General features: G+C 40.2%; 2 protein-coding genes across 3 annotated transcripts in view; both read right to left on the bottom strand.

The window, feature by feature from the left end:
• The window catches only part of COPG2 (COPI coat complex subunit gamma 2), a 40333-nt gene extending 34141 nt beyond the window's left edge, over positions 1-6192 (bottom strand). Inside the window, exons 1-4 of one of the 2 annotated variants that reach the window (XM_043965764.1) lie at positions 6063-6192; positions 3893-3945; positions 3223-3303; positions 430-501 (exon numbers count right to left, since the gene is read on the bottom strand). In XM_043965764.1, coding sequence (XP_043821699.1) covers positions 430-501; positions 3223-3303; positions 3893-3945; positions 6063-6099 — 243 coding nt within the window. In that variant the 5' untranslated portion in view covers positions 6100-6192. Of the gene's footprint in view, positions 1-429; positions 502-3222; positions 3304-3892; positions 3946-5598; positions 5693-6062 lie in introns of those variants that run through there. The other variant, XM_043965763.1, reaches the window with a different exon arrangement.
• A 387-nt stretch (positions 6193-6579) lies between these two features.
• Positions 6580-24128, bottom strand: TSGA13 (testis specific 13). The gene is made up of 7 exons (XM_043967567.1): positions 23930-24128; positions 16878-16976; positions 14833-14897; positions 11870-12075; positions 9173-9310; positions 8564-8676; positions 6580-6755 (listed from the first exon to the last, which is right to left on the bottom strand). The coding sequence occupies exons 1-7, from the start codon at positions 24126-24128 to the stop codon at positions 6580-6582; spliced, it is 996 nt and encodes a 331-aa protein (XP_043823502.1).
• Positions 24129-24210: the final 82 nt, after the last annotated feature.

Raw genomic sequence — 24210 nt, 5'->3', positions numbered from 1 at the left:
AATAGTTTCAGTTAATTTTTTTTATTATTATGTAAGCTTCATAAAAAAGAATTCCCCCCCCCAATAGTATTGGCTAACACACTGTGGGTATTTGACTAAATAATCCTGAAAATATTCAGAATTAAGCTATGCTTTATAATGATTCATAAACACAATTATGTTATGAAAAAAAGCTGTTAAAGTGTGGACTTTTCATCTGAAATAGCAATCACATTAAACACACTATTAAAACCTATGTTATGGTTAATATGGGAAATGTTTTCAAAGTTAAAGTCAACCTTTAAGTCATTAAACATTTTAAAGTTCACCTACCCCATGAAGCACCCAAAATCCTGGACAAAGGTTAATTATATCTGTGGACATCACTAACCCATTTCTTATCAAACACAAACAGAAAAAACTAATTTAGCTTAAGAAGTAAAGACTTACATCATTTGACTGAAACAAACGAGTCATTGCAAAGAAGGCTTCAGTGGCTTCAGTAGTTCCAAAGTGTTCACCCTAACCAAAATAAAAGTCAATTTTTAAAAATCTGTAAAATGAATTAGGGATTTTCTTTTTATAGTACTTTATATGCTCTTTAGAACCTTGGAAAGTCATCATCTTATGTAAATTCTTCCTCTATACTCCAATTTCAAAAAATGTCAATTTTCTCCTTTTCTGAGTTAACAGTATAGTGATTTTCCACACTTGTTTATTTGAAAAATCAGTATTGTCCACTATGTAACTCGATTCTAGAACAGCAGTTGTAACTCTTTTGTGCAAAAGATCTACACTTAATTTTTCTAAAGCCATGAGTTCATCTGGATGGGTGAGGTTTAGAAGATAAGCCTTTCAATTCCAAAGAACTAGTAAGTAATAGAAAATACTCTCCACATCCAGAAAAAAGAACTGTGGATTCTGAATGCAGATTGAACCATATTGTTTCTACTTTTGGTTGTTTTTTTTTTCTTTTCTGAGGTTTTTCCCTTGTGTTCTGATTCTTCTTTCCCAACATGACTAATGCAGAAATGTTTAATGTGATTGTACATATATAACATATATATCAGATTGCTTTCTGTCTTGGGGAGGGGGGGAGGTAAGGGAAGGAGAAAAATTTGGAACTAAAAATCTTATGAAAACAAATGTTGAAAACTATTTTTACATGTAACTGGAAAATAATAAAAATACTTTTATGATAAAAAAGATAAGTCTTTTTACATGGAAGGTAAAATATCTTAGAAAAGTGGGGAGGGAGTACATGCAACTGGCTGTGCCCCCTTACTTACTAGGAATTCCAGTAAGCCACAGAACATGGAGGGGACAATCAAACTTGGAAGATATATCAAGAGATCCTAAATCTAATGAGTTGACCTCTGTTCTAGAAAGTATATTTTACTTAATATACATATTTACTAAGATTAAAAACACAACAGATCTTGGATCAATAGGAACTATCAATAACTCAGTGTTTAATTTACTGACCCAATATAGCACAGGCTCATTCACCCTTCAGAATTCAGGGTTCCCATAAAAATCTATTACTCAAACTACATTTCACTAATATGATAAGAATAGAGCTAAACAAAATGCTCTGAATGCCTAAGATGAAAGGCATTAAATGAAATGTAATAAAAGTTTACAACATTTCCTCACTAATCTCTGAAAATACATGGATAAGCAAATTTTGGTACAATGCTTTAAAGTATTACTCCATAAACCAGGAACTATGCAAACATAAAAAAATTTGTCTAACAGTTTTTGTTCCTAATTTTAATTATCTACATGCATGTGAGTATAACATGAATTGTACCATCCAGACAGCAAATGAAAATGCCTTCTGATCAAAACTGACCTCCTCAAAATTCTACCCCCATGATGGGCAGAGATTCACGATAGTGAATTTTTTAAAAAGCAAATTTTTTAATGTGCTTTCTATACATCATATTATTGATCCAACATGAATGGAGTATGGGTTTTTAGTTATTTTTTTTCTTTGTTAGTGATAGTTTTATAAGTATCCACAATTTCCCCCAACCAAAGATACAAATTTGTGAAGTAGCTGACTAGAATGAAGGGTACAATGCTTGGTCCTGATAGAGTGAAGCAAAAAATATTCCTATGGAAATTAAATTGATAATCTCAGTCTTACTTAACAAGTGAGTTTAACCATCACAATGACCACCTTTGTTTTTGTTTTGTGGTTTTGTTTTTTTTTGCAGGGCAATGAGGGTTAAGTGACTTGCCCAGAGTCACACAGCTAGTAAGTGTCAAGTGTCTGAGGTCAGATTTGAATGTAGGTGCTTCTGAATCCAGGGCCGGTGCTTTATTCACTTCACCGCCTAGCTGCCCCCCACAATGACCACCTTTTGATAAAGACTGAGACTGGCATTAAGGTCCTCTTTCCGAGGTAGAAATTTCCCAGCATTTTAGAAATAAGCTTTGGAATGTAATATACATTACCTAATTTACAGGAAGGCTAATAAATCTATTACAAATTTGTCTAGATTTTTAAAAATTCTATTTTGAAAGGGACATTATAAAATCTCTGAACAAATGCAGTCAAAATATTTCCACAATAAATTACTTTTTATTCATTTCAAACCAAAACATATTCGAGTGCCTATCATAAATGGCTAGCAATCCATTCAAGCTCACTGAAGTGAAAGATTGCTTGATTTTTGTTTGTGTCCCCAGCACACAATACCAGGCCTGGTACAGTGTAGTGCTCAATAAAGACCTGACAAACTTATCTGGGAGAGAGCAGAAAGGTACATAATATGGTCTCTGTCCTCAAGGACTTTTCAATCTTGTTATTAAATTAAATCCAACTTTCTGGATTAAAAAAAAAAGTTGAATTTTTAAAACAAGTTTTTAAGAATATAAAATATTTTTTCCTTGAAAGTATTTAATTGAGTGTTAGATGTTTCTATACAATAAAACAAACTTTGAAAGAGTAAAAAGTAACAGCATTTGGGGAAGCTACATGGTGCAGTAGATAGAGCACCAGCCCTGGATTCAGGAGTACCTGAGTTCAAATCCGGCCTCAGACACTTTACATACTTACTAGCTGTGTGACCCTGGGCAAGTCACTTAACCCCAATTGCCTCACTTTAAAAAAAAAACAAGTAATAGGATTTTAGCAAAGAGACCATTAGAGCTCATCTAGTCAAACCCCTTCATTTTATGGATTAGGAAAACTGAAACCCAGAAAGGAAAACTTACTCCCTAAGCTTCATTTACCTGGTTCAGTAAATAAAGGATCTTGGTCAGAATATGTAGGCATCGTCTTGGATTGATAGGAGTCTCATTGAAGATACGAGCCTGTGGGAGCACAATAAATATGTGGTATCTTTTCCTTCTCAATCACAAATTCCAATAAGTTGTCTTCAACAAAATAAAGAACACCGTTAAACTCATAAAGTCCAAATAATATTAGCCAAATATTAATAATATTAGTCCAAATAAAGCATCTGATTTTTTATATTAGAAAAGTGAACTAGGAAACATTTCTATATTATACATCTACATTCTTTCCCTTCAGTTTAATCTCAGGGTTTCATTTGTTAAAAAAAAGAACCATAATATTAAGGCACCTCAAAAAGCTGGTATGAAATTTAACATTCACAACCTCCTTCAGCAACTTTATACCTATATGACATCTTTTATACCCAAATTTTCATAATATCACACTACAATTATCTTATTCTAATATCCTAGGACAAATAGCACCCTTGTTCCTTCTTCCTTTAGGGAATATTATTTTATCTCATTCACCACATGCCTTAATTCAAATCTAGAAAACATTTTTCAATCATGATAGCTAAATCACAAACTCTGAAGAATGCCTCCTAGAGATATTCTGATCCCACTCTGGGGATAAAAAGAAAGACAATATACTTGTAAGTCATACCTCCTGCAAAACAGCACTCTTCTCTAGATGCTGAAAAGGATTAGAGCCACTACCTAAATAAGAAAACAAATAAAACAGTATTGATAACTAGCCACAAGCAAATTAATTTACTATGAAGCAATATTGGAAACAAAAGTATGGAGAGACAAATTCAGGAAAGCCTTTTTAAGGGTCTGAGCATCTGGACACCACTAAGTTGCTTCTGAATGAAATGAAGTGACCTTGGTTCTATTCCCAGCTCTGCTGACACACCTTGGAACACTCACTAATAATCTCACTGAAATAGGAATTATTTATGGTGTGATGGAGAGAGGTGCTGGGCTTTGAAATAGGAACACAAAAGTTCAAAACCTAGCTCAGATTATTACTTGCTCTGTGGGCCTGGGCAAATCCCTTGATCATTCTGTGACTCAGTTTCTCCCTCTGTAAAAAGTGTGTGCTTAAAGGAAAAGGAGTTGAACTTGATGGCCTCTAAGATCCCTTCCATTTTTAAATCTATGCACCTATAATCCTAGGGGCAGATGGAGGGTCAAGGCCCAGGCTACAAAGCCAGTCTCCTGGAACAAATACTTTTGAGATTTTCTGGAATAAAACTGAAAACTATGAAATAAGTAAAAATTATTAGGTGTAGACCAAGAGAAAACATTTCCTAACAATTTAAGATAGCCAAAGGTATAAAGCATGAAGATCAATCAGTAAGCTTCCTGTCATTGGAAGCATCCAACCAACATTTATAATATTCCCATTTCCTCATCTGTAAAATAAAGGAGCTGGGCTAGTTGGCATGAGGTACCTTTCTGCTCCAAATCTACAGTCCTAAGATACTGTCACAATGGGACTCATGAGTTAAGACCAGATGAGCTTCAGGGTTCCCTTCCAAGTCTATGTACCTATATTCTGAGCATCAATCAAACTGTAGGGACACTTTGAGCTCCTTAGAGAAGTTCTTATTTCAATAACTATGTAACAGAGAAGGAAAACTGGGGGGAATTTTCGATCGTCTTGGCACCGCCTCCATTTCAGCTAAGATCAAGGCCTAAGTTCTTCCGGACCTCTGAGACGTCGAGAGCTTTGGTCAAAGGCGTTCTGTCCTTCCAACAGGTGGAAGAGTTTAGGGAATAGCACTTTCCCTTTTGAAAAATACTTCTCAGCAGGGGACAGGCTCAAAGCATCTCGACGCTGAAGGGGCCTCGGGGCTCACAACCTATAGGTGAAGACCCCTCCACGTCCAACTTTCATTTGAAGATGAAGCCCACCGTACCCGGGGCCGGCCCTGGCCAATCTGGGGCAGCCCTATTTTGGGGGAATTCCTTTCCATTGACCCTAAGTTACATCTGACAACAGACAGGTTTTGGGTCTGGGGGCAAATCTCATCTATCTTCCACTAGAAAGCCCTTTAAATAAGACCGTGATCCCGCCCCTCCTCCCTAAATCTTCAATTTTCCACCCTCAGCCTCTCCTGGACCCCAAAGCCCGAGGTTGGGCTGGGCGGCCCACGAGGGAGGTCGGAACGCCGGGCGTATACGACCTCTCGCTTCCCCCCGGAAATTTGAACAAGGGGAGCAACGGCCCTGGGTGACAGAGGTCCGGAGGATCCTCACGCTTCTCACCCCAGCCCCCCCATCAAACAGCACCCTGCCCCCTACGCCGGGCTCGGCTCGCCCTCAGTGAACCCCCCCCCCCCTTCAGCTCCCTCCCCAGCTCACTTCGACTGCCTCCAGCCATGGCCCCGCCTCCTCTCCGCCACCAACCCCCTGGGCTGGAGGGGAAGGGCGGCGAGGGGCAGCGCAGCGGGAGCATGCGCCCGAGGGCCGGCCAGGGGGCGGCTCTCGCGCGCGAGTCGAGGGGCGGGGCGAGCGGTATGGGGCAGCCGAGGAAGGACACGCGCGGCCGGAGAGGGGGCGGGGGGGAGGGTAGAGAGGGGGAAGGAGGGCCGCTCGTGCCCGGGAAGGGAGGGTCTCTAGTTGGGGGAGGGGCCATACGAAGGGCTCGCGCTAGTGGAGGAGGAGGGACTCCAGCTCCGAGACGCTCTCAGCCCCGCCCGGTCCTCCCACCTTCCCTCCGTCCAGCCCTCAGGGGGAGGAAGACACCTCCCTTCCGCCCCCGCACTACGAGGAGGAAGGGTTGGGAGAGCGGGGATTGGAGGCAGCCCCCAGGCCCCTGCGTGTACCAGACTCTTCGTCCTTCTTGTCGAATTTTTTAATCATCTCCCGCGACAACTGATCTCTAGGCCAACCGGAACCGTCCGAGCCGACACCGCGGAGAAGAACAGGCTCTACCGGAAGCCCGGCCCCCGGCCCCCAGCCCTCACGCTGGCTGGGCAGTTTACCCGTCACTCTAATGGAAACCCCGCCTCTTTCCCCTGTTGCGCCCCTAAATCATCTCCGCCCCCTTTTGCCTCATAGTCCCGCCTTCCCCTCTGTGCTAACATTCTGTTCCCATTGGTACACACATATGCGCTCACACACATATATAAAGCAAAAGTGGGTCAAATCTGTACTAACAGCTCCTAATTCCAGAGCCGGGGGCTAGGCCAGGCAGAATGAATGTGTGACAGAGACACGAATTCCTTTGACTGCAGCCTTCCCCGGCGTGGGGCCGGCTTGTCACAAGGAGACCCAGGGTGCAGCTGGCCTCACTCTGGAGTACCAGGCAGCGGGTGCCCGCCTTTGGGGGCTTTTCGTGGCTCAGTTGGGAACCGTGGGCGTGTTTATGAACCACTGCGGGGCCCTCCCGTAGCGGAAGGGGCTGTTTGATGACAAGGGCACGGTCAGAGTAGGCTTCTCTTCAAGGAGTGTAGCGAGGGTCAGCGGCTCCCACGTTACCATGGAGACCTTCCGTCTGCTCGCCAAGTCCCGAGCTGCTGCAACCAAACAGAGAAAGCTGTAAGAAGGTGCCTCTGGGGAAGCTACACCCTGACCATGGTCCTAAGGAGTTCTTAGTTCAAGGTCTCAGCACCTCCTGGAAGCCGGGCTTATCTGATGCTATCATCCACCAGCCAGCCAACAAGCATTTGTTAGTTAGCCTTGGCTTCCTTTAAGTCCCTACTCAAATCCCACCTCCTACGGGAAGCCTTCTCCATCCCCTCTTAATTCTAAGTGCCTTCTCTCGGTTAATTATTTTTTATTTATCCTGTATATAGCTTACTGTGTATATATATTTGTCTCCGTGTTGTCCCCCCCCCCAAAAGAATGTAAACTCCTTGAGGGCAGGGACCATCCTTTGTCTCCTTTTGTATCTCTAGCGCTTAGCACAGTGCTTTGCACATAGTAGGCACTTAATATTTATTGAATCGAATTGAAAATTAATCTCTTATTGTGTGCCTGGTACTATATTGGGAAGAAAGAGGCACTCTGTATTCCCAAATCATGAGGCTCATTCCTACCCCTTCTTTTCCATGATTAGTCAGGCTATATCAGTGTGCATTCTTAAGATCATATCATCCTTGCTCTGTTTCTATGTACCCTCTACCACTCTGTCCTTAGTCAGAAAACACTAAGAGCCTACTATGTGACAGGCACAATGCACCTGTGTATCCCCAGCCACAAAGAAAACAGTCCTTGGCCTCAAGGAGCTAATTCGGTAGACAAAGTGCAAACTAAGTACATATAATATATAGACCAGATAAACTGTTGGACAGTCTCAGAGGGAAGCCACTAAGATAAAGAAGGATTGTTTCGGGGGGAAAAAAGAAGGATTATTGGAAAAGGTTTCTTGCAGAAGGTGAATCTTCAGCTGAGACTTGAAGGAAGTCATCTAGTAAGAGGCAGAAATAAGCAAAGTGTTTTAGGCATGGGGGACAGACAAGCTTTGAACCCAATTGGAATGCCCTTCTTGCCCCTCTCTTGCTCTCTCCACTCAGTACCACAGAAAGAATCAGAAAGGATTTACTTCAGTGATCTAGTCCTACCCCTACCTGAAACAGAATGGTCATTTAGCCTTTGAAGACTTCTGGTGATTGGGGAAACTCCCATTCCACTTTTGGACAGTTTTAATTGTAAGGAAATTTTCCCTTCCATTTCACCTAAATTAACCCAAGTTCAGCTCCCTGAAGCCAAACAAACCAGATGAATCCCCAGTTCTATATAACAGCCACCGGTTGTTGTGTGACTAAGTCATTCATTGTTCTTCAGTGAGCTAAGGGGAAAATCTAAAAGACTTAGTTTGCCATTGGAATCTGGAGACCTAAGAATTAAAGGAGATTTAGAGATGGAAGGATTATAGGATCATAGGTTTAGAGGACCTTACAGTCCCGTTTTACTGATCTTGAAACTGAGGCACAGTCACACCACTAGTAAATGTTTGAGCTGGGATTTGAATCCAGGACTTTCTGATACCAAGTCCAATGCAGTTATCAACTTCACACTGTTACAGGGGCCCTTCACATGCCACCTAGTCCAACTCCCTCATTGTACAAATAAGGAAAGAGGTTAACTGACTTGCCCAAGGTCATATAGGTAGTAATCATCAGAGTTGGGATTTGAACCAGATCCTCTGCTGCCTTGATCCCCAAAGTGTATGAACAAGTGACAGACAGGTTCACTTTGGACATTCATCAAACCTCTTTTTACCAGTTCACCACAAATGAATTCTAGTGTCTACTCACATCCCAGACCCTGGAAACAATGGTGTAGTAATGAGAAAGGAGGAATGTACCACCTTTCTTCATACCTGATCTAAAATCTGGAACAAAGGAAAGTTCAGGATACGCCTCCCGTTGTTTCTTTAAGGCATGGAGCTTTGAATACTCAGCTTCACCCTTCAAATCAGCCTTGGTGGAAAACCTTAACAGGGAAAATTCATTTAGTGGAGCCAGAGCCAAGGTTCACGATAGAAAGGACTTGTCAATTAAAAGTTAGTTGCATTGCCTGGGTTTTAGAGGGGGGAACAGGCTGTGATACATGGGAGTTGAGAGCAAAGAAGCTCATGGGTGTTCTGAGTTAAAAGGAGTATGTCAAAGGTGTAGTAATAGCTGTGACTAGGAGCTCTATGGTGCATCCAGGAATGGGCCCTATATGAGCACATAAAGGAAGGTGGGAAGGAAGGAGGGAATATAAGGAGAAGGGAGGAAGGAGAAAAGGAAGGAAGTAGGAAAAGAGGTTAAAAGAAGGTAACAAGCATTTATTAAGCACTTCTGTTCTAGGCACCATGTTAAGTGCTTGATAAATCTCATTAGAAATCCAAATCCAACACAATGCTCAAACACATGGACAAAGGAAGTCTAGGAGGGCTGAGGGAGGTAGGAGGGAAGTTGACCAAAGGAAAGGGCTGGGGATTCACCTGTACCACTGCTCCCGCTTAGGTTTTGCATCCTCTAATACTACTACAGGAAAGGGAGTCCTGGGTTCAGCTTTTAATTTTTTCTTCTTCATCAAAGGGAGACCAGTGGGACTTGTGGTTTTCTGTTTTTCCTGGGGCAGAGGAAGGGAAAATGATAACATATGAAGAGGCAGGATGGGCATATTGGGTTTTGTTGTTGGTTTGGGGTTTTTTTGGTAAGGCAATTGGGGTTAAGGGACTTGCCCAGCGTCACACAGCTAGTGTCAAGTGTCTGAGTCTGGATTTGAATTCAGTTCCTCCTGACTCCAGGGCCAGTGCTCTATCCACTGCGCCACCTAGCTGCCCCCTCTGCTATATTTTTCATGAGTACTCTCGTAAGCAATGTTTTGGCAGATTTCATAGTATCTTGTACTTCTGATATTGAGTTTTTGAATCCAAGGATAAGATATAACATTTATCCCTATCAAATTTAATTTTATTTGATCCAACCCAATGTTTAGGCTTGTCAAAAAAAATTTTTTGAAGCTGATTGTCATCCAACATATTAGCTACCCTGCCTGTAAATTTGATAAGTGTGCTTTTATCCAAGTCATGGATTAAAAAAAAAAATTTAATGGTACAGGACCAAACACACATCCCTAGGGCGATCCTCTAGAAACCTCTTTTTCAGGTAACCTTGACTCATTTATGAAAGCTTTTTAGGTCAGGTCATTTAAGCAGTTCCAAATCCATCTAATTTATTGAGCACACATCCCTCCATCTTCTCCATAAGAATGATGTGAGGGATTTTGTTAGATATCTTAGAAAATGTAGGTAAACTATATTTAGCTTACATTTAGTTTGTTTCCCTGATTTTACCAGTCTAGTAGAACTGTCCAAAAAAAAATGAGCCTAGTCCAGTACGGCATGTTCTTGATGAAATCATGCTGGTCAGCACTTTAAGATCTGCTTTCTTTTCCAGATGTTCATGAAATCCCTTTAATAATACATTCTAGAATTTTACTGGGAACCACAGTCAAACAAAACTCACGGATCTCTAATCCTCAGACTCTCTTTCCTTTTTTGAAAATAAGGACATTTGCTCTTTTGGATGACTGTTATCTTTCATAAATAATATTTTATTTTTTCCAATTACAAGTAAAAATAGTTTTCAACATTCATTTTTTAAATAAGATTTTGAGTTCCAAATTTTTCTTCCTTCCTCCCTCTACTCCCACCTCCCCAAGATAGCAAGCAATCTGATATATTATACAAGTGCAATGATGTTAAAATAATATTGTGATCTTTCAAAGACCACTGACCTAACTGTTTCTGTTGCCCAATACCCCAAAAGCCTTAGTGGGCTGCTCAGTAACTGACTGAGCCAAAGGCTCTCTGAGGTGAGGATAATCAACAAGGTCATTCATTTTTTGGAACAGTACTCAGGTGGTTATTTGCCCTAAAAAAGAGAAAAATTTGGTAGAAATAGTAGGAAGTGTATCCCCAGCACTTAGCACAGTGCCTGGCACATAGCAGGTGTTTAATAAAGATTGATTGATCTCTCATAGGTTGGTCCAGCTAGCATGTTGATACTGCCTCCCTTTGGTGGACTCTAAAAGAAACTTCAGGTGATGGATCAGTGATGCTAGTTATCTCTTATTCCCAGCAACAAGATACTAAGGGTCTTAGGGATACTGGGATAAAAAACATGTATTTGAGTAAACAGTTCACAAACTTGGGAGGAAAAGAGGATGGATGATTAAAATGGTTGATGCAAAGGAGCCTCACTTTCAAGGATACTTCTATAAGCAAGAGAAAGAGCTCAGAATTTCCTTTCCCAGATTTCCTAAATAACTTTGATCCTCTACACCCTTCCCTTCAGAATGCTTTTACTACTCTCTAATAAAGGTTTTCTACCTCATTCCCAGTAGAGAAGCTGGTGGTGTCTGTTTAAATGGTGGGATCCCACCTATTGCAGACATGGCCCTTTTGCCCTTCATGAATCGCAAACTAAGGCTTTCCAACAAGATCAGGGGTTGTTCTCTTTTGAGCCCCCCTACTCCCTTGGGATTGGGGGAGTGAGCAGTATCAACACCCCTGCTAGCAACGGCTCTGGCTCAGAGGAGTCATTTCCAGCTCAGCTTTTTGAAAGAGGGATACGAATGACAATTGAAAACTGCAATCTAACAATTCCAAAGAACAGGTGATGACAAATGCCATCTACCTCCAGAGCACTGGCTGATAAACTCTGAGTGCATACTTTTAAAAAAAAAATTTTGGGGCAGGGCATTGAGGGTTAAATGACTTGACCAGGGTCACTTGCCCAGTGTCTGAGGTCAAATTTGAACTCAGGTCCTCCTGAATCCAGGGATGGTGCTTTATCCACTGTGCCACCTAGCTGCCCCTGAGTGCATACTTTTTTCATTTACTTTCTATTGCTTTTTTTTTGCAATATGGCTGATAAGGAAATATGTTTTGCATAACTTCAAATGTAATATTGATATCATATTGCTTACCTCCTCATTGGGTGGGGGAGGAACTGGGGCAGGGAAGAGAACTTAGAACTCAAAATGTTAAAAAATGAATGCTAAAATAAAGTATAATTATTTTAAAAAGAAACCTGGTCTAATAATTTAATTTTCACACATGTCTCTGTCCAGTATTCTCATGTTGTACTTATCATAAAGGAGACCAGGAACCTCCCCAAATGCAATTACCTTTGCAAGCAGCTCCTGAGAGAAGTAACAGGGTGGGGTGTCCTTTTCTTGCCAATTGACTGGGCCAGGAGGCGGGTTATTGGTCATAATCAATAAGGTCTTATTCTGGTCAAATTCTGTCACTCGGGACATGAATCTTTTTATATTTTGGTTTCCACCAAATAGCTTGTGAGGTTCTGTGACCTTGAGAGGTTCGTAATACTGGACCTGAGAGTAAGAGGGAAAGGTATCCAGAGGGAAGAAAGCATTAGAGAAGGAGTAGAACAAGATTGACTATCAATGGGACTTTATTTCCCGGACCTTTGAGAAAAGGGATATGTGCAGGTAGAAGTTGGGGAGAGAGTTGCTCTACAGCTTAATAGAATGAGTATAAAGAACAGTACAGTGGAAAGAATGCTGGATTTGAAATTGGAGGCTTCAGTCCAAATCCTAGTTCTGATACTATGTGCGTGGCCTGGGACAAGACATTTCTCCTCTGGCCAATTTCCTCATCTGTGATATAAAGAGGTTGGAAGGGATACTCTCTAAGGGGCCTTCATGCTCTAAAACTCTGAGCTTATTATGATGCTAAGGCATACTAAACATGCTAAGGAGTTTTAGGAAAGAGAAGAAGAACTGACTCCTGTGAAGCAAGTAGGTTGCCCAGGAGCAGAATTTTATTTTCTCCCTCATTTATATATTTTTTTCACAGTCAAAAATAAAGTATACTTTAAAGCTACATTTAGCAAAAATGAGAGAGAAATTGTAGCACATTGATATTGTAAGACAGATATGTTTAGAGTCATAGATTTGAAGGAGGAGATCTCAGATGATTTAGGCCAATCATTTCATTTTCTGGATGAGGAAACCATTTCAGAGGAGTTAAATGACTTGTGACCACACAGTTCCCACAGGTAATCAGTGGCAAGAGCTAGAATTCAAACCCTGGTCCAAATGTGCCATTCATTCTGGTGCCCTTCATGCTAAACTGAAGAAGAGACTTCCCCAGCTTCTCCCTTCTCCAGTCCTTACATCTTCCAGTTTCCCTAGCACTTTTTGCTAACAACTGCTCTGTTCCCAATGTAGGAATAAATACAGAAAGATTATCTCTGAAATAGTAATAAAGGTGAGGCATATAAGCTTTTTTTTTGAAAGAAATTATCCAAGGAATAGAGGCAGGCTTCAAGTCATTATTTCCATTAACACTACACTGCAGGACAGGGAAAAAAACACAAATTACTTTTTCAGTGTATTTGTGGCACCAGGAAAAAAACAACAACAAATTTTTATCATTGGTATGTTGAAAGACTTCAGGCCACTGGCCTTGGCTTCTGGAAATCTCCTCCCTACATCCTGTTATCAAATAGCTTTCCCATTCAGAGTCTCCAAAGGATCTCTGATAAGGCAATAGAAATCCCTAGGGCCCCATCACGTATGTGGTATTAAAGAGTGTATGTTCTAACCTTTAGAAAAATGAGTCCTAACAAAAAAGGTGGAATCATGACTTTTGTTTAAACAGCAGTTTTGAGTCTCCAATATGTTCTGAACCATCTTGAATTTGGTGGTTCAGAGGTGTCCCTTCAGGTTTCCCGGAGTAAGAACTTCCAGACAAGCCATTTCATTATGGCAGGGCAGAAGAAGGGATGGGCACTCAGGATCCTCAAGGATTATCACTTGACAGGATTCATCCATAAGAGGCATCTCTGAGCCAGAGCCAATCATATCGTATGGCCTGGTGAAATCAGGATAAAAAGGTAGCATACTGGAAAGAACCTCAGCTCTGGAGTCAAAGGGCATGGATTCAATCCCAGTTCTGATGCTAACTACTTGTCTGACCGTGGACAAGTCACTTAACTTCCCTGGGCCTCAGTTTCCTTATCTACAAAAATGAGGGGGTTGGATTAGTTGAAGTCTAAAATCCCTTCCAGCAATACTCTAGGATCTGAAAAGGTAATGAGTTTGGAAAAAATAAGTTACAAAAGGGTAACAGGCAGCCTGAAATATGTGTGTGGTATTTGTAGAAACAAAGAGGAGCTCTTTTGCTTGGTTGCTAGGTATGTGAGATAAACAAATAATACAATGTTTTGTACATAGTTGGTGCTCAATAAATAAATTCAATATGAATCTCACCTTTTTTTTTTTTTTAAACATGAGCTGACATGAAAGCTGTCCTCTCCTTCATTAATTACCACCCAGTTGCAGCGGGGCAGAAACTGATGGTCACACCAGGAGGACAGAGCCTAGAATTTAAAGCTGAAGGGATTTTTATAGGGTCATCTAACTTGAATCCATCATTTGACAGATGAGGAAACCGAGGCTCAGAGAGGGTAAGTGAAAAATATATTTTCAAAGGAGATTTAGCATTCAGCAAAAATAAAGAGAAATTGTGGCACTGAGGAATTGTAGAACAGGTATGTTCAGAATCCTAAATTTGAAGGGGGAAAGAATCTCAGAGATGAATTAGCCTAATTTCTGCCCAGGATCACACCGAAAATAGCTAAACTGGGATTCAACACCAGATCCTCTGATTCCAAGGCTCTTTCAAATACATTATGGCTCTGTTTTTGGACTGAAAATAATCTCATCCACAGAGAGCAAGGGGAGAAGGAGATGTGTTGGAAAGTACTTTTGTATTTCTTTGCAGTGATTCAGTATTTGCAATACTATCATCCCACTGTTAGAAGTATTATCAACATTAATGGGATGAAAAGATATAGGATATGAAAAAAACCCTACTTCTGTTTGCATATAAATAAAGCAAAATCCTTCTGAATTGTTTGCTTGGGTTTTGAAAATGGCTTATCTTATTTTTTTTTAAGAGAGAAAGAAATCATGCATGCAAAATAATGAAAAAAGAAAAAGGTCGGTACTGTAATTGCTGGGGAGGTAGAGTCAGTAAGGATCAAGCTCAGCATCATAATTAAACATCTGATAGTCCCCTGAGGAAGAGGAAATGAAGCTTAGGGAAGAGGTCTTTCCACCTACCAAATTTGGGTGGATTGTGTAGTGTTCAAGGTTTGCTAAGACAAATTTTGACTTCCCTTCATCACCTGCAATAAAGAGAACAGGAGCAAGAGTTAGTGATTTGTACACAGGCCCTAGTATGGAGGGACCAGCCTCCATTGCAGGTAACTCCTTTCCCTACTTCCTAAGCACAAGATAGACCAGCACCTCAATCTACACCTCAATCAAGTCACCCAGCCTCATCTCCTCTCCAGGGGAACTGGCATTTTGGGTGGGCATTCTCTAGTATTGATTGTCAGAGCCACAAACTCCAAGCACTTCCCGACAACAGGACCTGGGTCACAAAGCAATAGTGTGATGTTTCTTGATAGAGTGATCATCTTTCAGGAAGATGATTCCTGAACCAAACTGATACCAAAAGAATGAGCTAGTGCATTGTGTAGAGGACTTGTTTATGTTGCAATTTGCTCAGGCCTTCTCAAGATGTATGCCCAAGGAAAACAGGAAATAGCAGGGTTCAGTGGCAAGAGAGCTGTTGAAAGAACCAAATCTACCACCTGTTCCCCACCCACCCTGAAAGTCATTCCACTGAATCTTGCTCTTTCATCCAAAACTAAACAAAATTGGACCTCTGAGTCCAGGATCTGATGACTCAAAAGCCTACTCCAGATTCATAGATGGAAAATGGTTGAAAGGAGTAACTGTTGCTGGTCATAATTGGAGACCATGGGTGACTGGCCTTTGTGTGATCAGGACTGGAGAAACAAGAAATTAAATCTTTTTGGTCCAAAGTTGGACAAGCATAAAGAGGTCTAGATATCCAATTCACTATGTTTACAGTAGTCCTAGATACTGGGTGTTTAACCTGATTTTGCCAAGGCATTTCTTGGGAAAGAAAGACACTCACTTTACCTGCTAACAGAAATGTAGGTGAGTTGGATGAAAGAAAGGTCTTATTCCAAGCCACCCTCTTATATCTAGAGGACACACAAACACTCAAGAATTAGCTCATCTTCAGTGCTAAATGCCAATGAGGTAGAGATGCTACTTCCTTACTGAACATGGGGCTCTGTGGTTGGTTGATTGAATCCCAGTTGCTCCCATTCCCTCAAGTTGCATTTATTACTTGAATAGGACAAAAAATAGAACTGTACCAGGAATTTCTAGAGGAAAATCAACAAAAGGGTTTCCTCCATCCCTTCCCTATCCCTGTAACCTGGTGCTAACATATCCAGACCCATGAAAGCCCCTCGTTCCACAAATGCCTCCAACCTGACAGTAAGAATAAGAGCTGGCACTTACATAGCAACTTAACGTTTGCAAAGCACTCTATTTTTTTGTGGGTCTCTTTTTTGTCTTAATAGTGCTTCATTTTCCCCAATTACATATAAAGATAGTTTTCAACATTCATTTTGGATGATTTTGAGTTCCAAACTTTTCTCTCTCCCTCCCTTTCCCCCTCCCTAAGACAACAAGCAATCTGATATAGGTTATACAGTACGATCATGTTGAACATATTTACACATTAGTCGAGCTGCAAAAGAAAAATCAGAACAAAAGGGAAAAACCATGAGAAAGAAAAAAACATAAAACAAAACAAAAAAGTGAAAATAGCATGCTTCAATCGATATTCAGACTTCATAGTTCTTTTCCTGGATGTCGAGAGCATTTTCCATCACAAGTCTTTTGGAATTGTCTTGGATCATGGCATTGCTGAGGAGAGTTAAATCATCACACAATGTTGCTGTTACTGTGTACAATGTTCTCCAGGTTCTGCTCACTTCACTCAGCATCAGTTCATGAGAATCTTTCCAGGTTTTCCAGAAATCCACCTGCTCATCATTTCTTATAGCACAATAATATTCCATTACATTAATATACCACAACTTGTTCAGCCATTCCCCAATTGATGGGCATCCCCTCGATTTCCAATTCTTTGCCACCACAAAAAGAACTGGTATAAATATTTTTGTACATGTGAGTAAGCACTCTACTTATTTTAACTCATTTGACTATTGTAACATGCCTATAAGGAGATGCTATATAGCTATTTTCTCCATTCTTACATTTTTGCACTTTTTCTTCTTGAAATCTGGTCTCTCCCCTGGGGTACTTCAGCTTTCTTCTCTGTTTATTGTTCATAAGTAATTTATAATCAGCAAAAACTATACCATTTGGGGAAAAGAGCATGTAAGGTTGATTTCCATCACCAGTCATTTAGTTAGATTACAACAATCCTGAGTATCCCTAAGAAGATGGAAAACTCAACTAGCAACAGATAAGGTAATCATTTTTCTCTAATTATTTTAATTTCTCCATGGTCACCCCAATTACTGAGCAGATATGTTTTAATAAAAGTTGGGATAGTTTCCACCCCATCCCTCAGCCACCTATGCATACAATAGGAGAATTTTATAATCAAATAACCTAGATTAAATCTCAAGTAATTCATTACTAGACTTGAGACCCCTGCTTTCAGACTCAGACGTCCACCATCTAAACAGGAAAGACACTCCCATCCCTCAAAATGGGGAGGGATAATAGCCAATGGGATGCTTTATCTGTGATCAAGGGTATAATTGACCTTTGGGGGAAGTTCAGCATATGGTACTAAGAATACCATGACAGACTGGTAGCCCTGTTTCTTCTACCTGATCGATTCATCTCTCCCCTGGTAGACCCATGTCAGACTCTCTAATCTGGTAGTTTCATCTCAACCTGATGTTGGCACTGTACCTATGGAGTGTGAATCCAAGTAAATGACCCCATAGAGAAATCACCTCAGTGACCCTAAGCAGCTGTAACAATGGACTATTGTCAAAGAGTTGTCTGTCAGTCTCCACATTGGCAGTGGTAGATAACCTTCACAAAAATGGTATCCTTAGTCCCCTTCACTGGTTTCCCTAAAGCATCTATGATTTACTCAAGCAAATCCTCCATCAGTGTGGCCTCCCATCCTATTTCACATCAGAATGAGACCTCCCCCCAATTTGTGTCATAATTTGTGGTCCTTCTTATTCCATAGCTACCAGGTATATTATTGTAAAGTAATAGCAAAGACAGAAATAATCCAAAGGACACTAGGATACCTCCACTCTCACACCTCCTACAAACAGAACAACAATGAGTCTCCCCTTTGTAGAAATCAGTACCACATCTTGATCCACTCCTCCACACTAGGCCTCTTTTTTTTTTTTTTTGTCAAACCATGGTGTGTTTTTTAAATTTAGCTTTCTTATTTAGAATTTTATTTTCCAAATTACATATAAAACAAATTTTGACATCAGTTTTTAAAACTTTGTGTTCTGACTTCTCTTCCTTCCTCCCTCCCCATCCCATCCCCCCAAGAACTCAAGCAATTCAATATAAGTTATACATGAGTAGTCATGCAAAACATCTCCACATTAGTCAGGTTGTGAAAGAAAAGAGACAAAAACAAAACTTCAGATTAAGGAACTATCAAAAAATTTATGCTTCAATCCGTTTTCAGATACCATCCGTTCTTTCTCTGTAGATAGATTGCAGCTTTCATAAGTCTTTCAGAGTTATCTTGGATCATTGCATTGCTGAAAATAACCGAGTTATCCACAGCAGATCGTCTTACACTATTGCTGTTATTTTGTGTATAGTACATTTCAGTCTGCATCAGTTCATGTAGGTCTTTTTAGGTTTTTCTGATAGCATCCTGCTCTTCATTTTTTGTTGTTTCTGATAAAGTAACTAACAAAAAAATAGGTTTCAATCTATATTCCAATACCATCAGTTTTCTTTCTGTAGATGGATTGTGTTTTTATAAGATCTTCAGAGTTGTCTTGGATCATTGCATTGCTGAAAATAACCGAGTCATTCACAGCAGATCATCTCACAATATTACTGTTATTTTGTATACAGTAGATTTCACTTTGCATCAGCTCATGTAGGTCCCTCCAGGTCTTTCTGATAGTATCCTGCTCATCATTTTTTTATGGTAAATTACATTTATATAGTACTTTAGAGAGAGATTTCCTTACAATGAACCCATAAGGTTGATGATTGCAACAATAGTAATAGGTAACTTTTATATAGTACCCTAAATTTGACAAAAAATTTTCTTCACAATAACCTAGCAAAGTAAGTACCATATGCTTTGCCATCATCATTATCAAGTCATCAATCAAACCATCATCATTAATCATCATCTTACATTACTCTTGCTTTTGCTTCAAAAATTTTTTTCACAATTACTATTGTTAACGTTTTCCCTCCATCCTATTCCCTTCCCATGATATGTACTCTATTTTCTACCTTCTTTTGCCCTATCCCTCCCAAAAGTGTTTTGCTTCTGACTGCCCCGTCCCCCAATCTGCCCTCTCTTCTTTCACCCCTCCCTCCTTATCCCTTCCTACTTTCCTACAGGGTTAAATAGATTACTTCATCCAATCGAGTGTGTGTTATTCCCTCTTTGAGCCAACTCTGAGATTAAGGTCTTTGAGCTAATTCTGATGAGTGTGAGACTCATTCACTTCCCCACTTCTCCCCCATCTCTTCTTCCACTTTCCTTCTTCTTTTGTGTGAGATTTCACCCCATTCTACCTCTCTCCTTTCCCCTCCCCCAGTGCATTCCTCTCCCTCCTCAATTTTACCCTAAAGAAGTCATCATGAGGCTGCTAGGTGACACAATGGACAAAGCACCTTCCCTGGACCCAGGAGGACCCAAGCCCAAATCCAGCCTCAGATCAGATACAAGACATTCACCAGCCCCAACTGCACCCCCCTCCAAAAAAGATAAACAAAAATTAATGCTTTACAGATATCATCCATTCATAATCAATTCCCACCTGTGCCCTTTGTCTAAATTTATTCCTATCATCTGCCCTAATACTAAGAACACTGTTATGATTTAGACATATCATCTTCCCATGTAGGAATGTAAACAGTTTAGCCTTTTAACATCTCTCATGATTTCTTTTTCCTATTTACCTTTTTATGCTTCTCTAGGGTCTTGCTTTTGAAAGTCAAATTTTCTATTCAGTTCAGGTCTTTTCATCACGAATACCTGAAAGTCCTTTTTTCATTGAAGTCCCATTTTTTACCCTGAAATATTATAATCAGTTTTGCTGGGTAGGTGATTTTGGGTTGTAATCCCAATTCCTTTGCCCTCTGGAATATCATATTCCATGCCCTCTGCTCCTTTAATATAGAAGCTGCTAGATCCTGTGCTATCCTTACTGTGGCTCCACAGAACTTGAATTTTTTCTTTCTGGCTGCTTGCAATATTTTCTCCTTCACCTGGGAGCTCTGGAATTTAGCTGTAATATTCCTAGAAATTTTCATCTTGGGATCTCTTTTAGGAGGTGATTGGTGGATTCTTTCAATTTCTATTTTACCTTCTGCTTCTATAATATCAGGGCAATTTTCCCTGACAATCTTTTGGAATATGATGTTAAACTCTTATTTTGATCATGGTTTTCAGGTAGTCCAATAATTTTCAAATTATCTCTCCTGGATCTTTTTCCCAGGTCAGCAGTTTTTCCGAGAAGATATTTCACATTGCTCTCTATTTTTTTATTCATTTGGATTTGCTTTATTGTGTCTTGGTTTCTCATAAAATCACTAGCTTCCATTTGTTCGAGCCTAATTCTTAGGCAATTATTTTCTGCAGAGAGCTTTTGTATCTCCTTTTGCAACTGGCTTTTCAAGCTGTTGACTTTTTTCTCATGACTTTCCTGCATCATTCTCACTTCTCTTTCCATTTTTTTCCTCTACTTCTCTTACTTTATCTTCAAAAGTTCTTTTTGAGTGCCTCTATGGTTTGAGAACAATTCATATTTTTCTTGGAAGCTTTGGATGTAGGAGCCCTGACATTGCTATCCACTTCTGAGAGTGCACCTCAATCTTCCTTGTCGCTAAAGAAACTTTCTATAGTTTGCAATTTTCTCTGCTTCCTCATCTTGCCCATCTTTTACTTGAATTTTTACTCCTTACAGTGGGGCCTTGCTTCCAAGCTACACTTTCCCAAGCTTCAGGGGGTCCCAGGTGTTATGATTTAAGTAAGGAGGAGCAACTGTGGTTTTTATCTTCATCTTATTTTCACTCTCTGAGCCTTAGCACCAGTGGTAGGGGTAGGAGTGGGATGGGGGCCTACCTAGGAGAACCAGAAACAATAAATTGATAGTTTACACTGAGCCAAGTAGGCCTCAAAGATTCAAGCATAGAAGCACAGAACCCTGGAAAGCCCTTGTAAATAGGGCATCAGATCTTCCTAAGCACACAGAACTTTGAGACTGATAGACCTTCAAAGATGGTGGCAGATCAAGTGATAGGACCCCTTCTCATTGTACAAGTAGTAAGTCAAATGGCTTGCAGATGACAGCTCAATTTGTCTACATACATTCCCCCTAAATTTTACTGGTCTTTGCTCAGCTACACACACACACACACACACACACATGTATTGACAGAGCTTTACACTTGGGGAACCTATAGCCCCTCTTAGCACTGATCAAAGGGCAGGAAAAATTCTCAGGGAAGGAAAATGTTAATTCCTATTGATGCAAGATCACCTGCAGTTTTTAGTGAAAAGGGGGTGGACCAGAAGAGATGACCTGGGAGCTAGCTCATCAAAAGCTTTCCATCAGCACCATTCCCTGCTTCTCAGACTCTAGGACCCAGAAAAATCCTCTGTAGAGAGCAATGGGCCCTACAACTCTGCAGCTTCCATGGAGATAAGTTAAGACTGCAGTATGACAGGAGGTTAGGTGAATGTGGAGAGTGAAGCCAGACAGCACATTGGCAAATTTACAACTTCAATGTGCCTAGGTAATCACTGACTGTTATAAATTATCTATTATCTATTATTACCTATTATCTCTATCTCAATTTCTTGATGGTGGTCTGTCACTGAATAATAGAAAATATTTATCTAGTACTTTAAGATTTACAAAGTTTAAATGTGTGCCAATGTTCTGTTCCATCTTGTACAATTGCTGACCACATCCTCCCAGCTGTCTTTGCTTTCTCCTGAGATCATGGTGGAATCAATGGAGTGCTCAGACTGTCCACCTTTCATCCCTCAGCCTCACACATTATTAGCCCATCTTTTCCTATAGGGAAAGGTGATAGGAAAATATATTACTCTTGTTCTTTTTCAAAGTTGCTCATTCGTTACATGTTGCAGCCTATTCATAGTCATGTGATATTGCCTTCTGTGATATTCATTTTCAGCTTTTTGGAAATTATTGTCCTCTATGCCTTACATTCCTTCAAGAAAACATATAGACTATTGGCTTTAAAATGATGGTCCTTTATTTCTGGAATAATCTTGGGGGGCACAATGAGGGTTAAGTGACTTTCTCAGGGTCACACTGCTAGTGTCAAGTGTCTGAGGACAGATTTGAACTCAGATCCTCCTGAATCCAGGGCTGATGCTTTATCCACTGCACCACCTAGCTGCCCATATTTCTACAATAATCTTAGAGGTCATTAAAGGAATTTTGTAATTTAATGGTAAACCAGCCTGCACTCCTCCCGTTTAATTTTGGGTACTATATGCATAGGCAGCCTTGTGGCACAGGGGATAAAGTTCTGAGTTGGGAGTCAGGACAACTCATCTTCCTGAGTTCAGATCTGTTCATGTGATCCTAGGGAAGTCATTTAATCCTGTTTGCCTCAGTTTCCTCGTCTATAAAATGAGGAAATGGCAAACCACTCCAACATTTTGTCAAGAAAACGCTAAATGGGGTCACAAAGAGTTGGAGATGACTGAAATGAAAAGCAACACCTAGGTGTTCCTAGCTTATGATCCATAGGGTATAATTTTTCAGTCTGGCTTCTCCACTGGATCATCTCCATTACCATGACAAATATATTTGGTGAACATACATTTCCCAGTTAATTTCCCAATTTCCCAGTACCTTGCCCAGTGTTTCTCATTAGAGGATTGTTCAATAGGGTTATTGTTATATGTCTCAAGGAATCTTGGTTTTTATATGTGAGTGGGAGGCATGTTGTTGTAAGAAAGCTTTGTAGGTGGCATTTTGCTCTACTAAATCAAACACTTTTTTCTTACTCTGAAAACAATAGACACAGTGGAATATTATATTTTTTATGTTTTTGTCAATCATGAGATGGTAGAGATACCATAGGTCCATTGTAGGCTACTGGGAAAGCCTGCATATTCCCTAATAATACCTTCATTGAGGATGCTCTCAATGTTACATGTAGATGAGTCTTATAAATATTTTATGTTTATAAATTATAAAGACAAAAGTAGGAAAAAGTAGGCATTCATATTGGTAGTTATTGATTTTCTCTCAGTCACCTTTTTCTCAAATCTAATAAAGATCAAACTTTTCCCCACGCCTCTGGTACCTTCCCCTTCTCCAGATACCTTGTGACTTGATCCCTCAACACCCTCACAATGGTGTTGTCTATAGTTTGGATCTTCTCCATGTATGTTTAATCTAAAGTAGCTAGTTTTTTTTTTGTTCTCTTTTGTACCATTTCTACCTCCTCTGAAAGCACATCTGGGGCTTTGATTTTACAGTCCAAGTATGGTGGCATGGTATCCTTTTTTATACATTGGTTTGTTTGTGGTTTTTTTGTTTTTGTTTTTGTGGGGCAATGAGGGTTAAGTGACTTGCCGAGGGTCACACGGCTAGTAAGTGTCAAGTGTCTGAGGCCAGATTTGAACTCAGGTCCTTCTGAATCCAGGGCTGGTGCTCTATCCACTGTGCCACCTGGATGCTCCTGGCATGGTATCCTTAATTGCGAAAACAGGAAGTTCAAAAAATCTTTTAAGGTCTCCATTTTTTTCCTATGTTTGTTTTCATCCTCAAATGCCCTATAGATGAGTTTGCTTAGTTTGATCTCTTATCAAGCTTTCTCTAAACTGCTTTTGCCCTCCATTGTTTGTTTTATAATTATAATAATGAGATGGGTACTATAAGTATCATTAACCTAATTTTATAGAAAAGAAAACTGAGGCTCATGGTGGTTAAGTAAAGTTGATCAATTTCACAAAGTTCTTGTGTTAAGTGTGAGGAATTGAACTCAGATCTTTCCTAGTTCCAGGTCACATTCCTTATACCATAACATCTCAATGACCCCAGAGAGATGAAAAAAAAAACCTGTATCTTACCTTCCTTTAATTTAGACGCTCTGGTGGCTTTTATGGCTGCAGTGACCCGCATCTTGACACTGGCTTTTCGCCAATGTTTTTTACCCCCCATCTTTTCTCGGACCTCTTTGCTACCCTCCAAATCAGGGAGAGTTTCGGCATCTTTGGCACTGTCTCTTGGCACTGATCTTCTCCAGCTTTTGGGTCTGGCAATCCGCATCCTAATACTGGCTTTTCTCCAAGCACTTCTAGTCTTCATCTTTTCTGGGACCTCTTTACTACTCTCCAAGTCAGGATCAGTT

The sequence above is a fragment of the Dromiciops gliroides genome, chromosome 5 (genome assembly GCF_019393635.1).
Source record: "Dromiciops gliroides isolate mDroGli1 chromosome 5, mDroGli1.pri, whole genome shotgun sequence".
NCBI classification, from domain to species: domain Eukaryota; kingdom Metazoa; phylum Chordata; class Mammalia; order Microbiotheria; family Microbiotheriidae; genus Dromiciops; species Dromiciops gliroides.
The sequence above is the reverse complement of the archived record's forward strand: the minus strand, read 5'-3'. Positions and strand labels throughout refer to the sequence as shown.

Bases quoted from the DNA above. Each gene is read 5' to 3' on its own strand.
- TSGA13 (XM_043967567.1), bottom strand. From the start codon at position 24,128: ATGCGGATTGCCAGACCCAAAAGCTGGAGAAGATCAGTGCCAAGAGAC. The intron at 14,898-16,877 runs GTAAGAATGGAG...TCTTTATTGCAG, and splicing joins AGAAGAAAAAGTGCAAAAAT to GTGATGAAGGGAAGTCAAAA. The intron at 9,311-11,869 runs GGTAATTGCATT...TTCCCTTCCTCT, and splicing joins TCTCAGGAGCTGCTTGCAAA to GCCCCAGGAAAAACAGAAAA.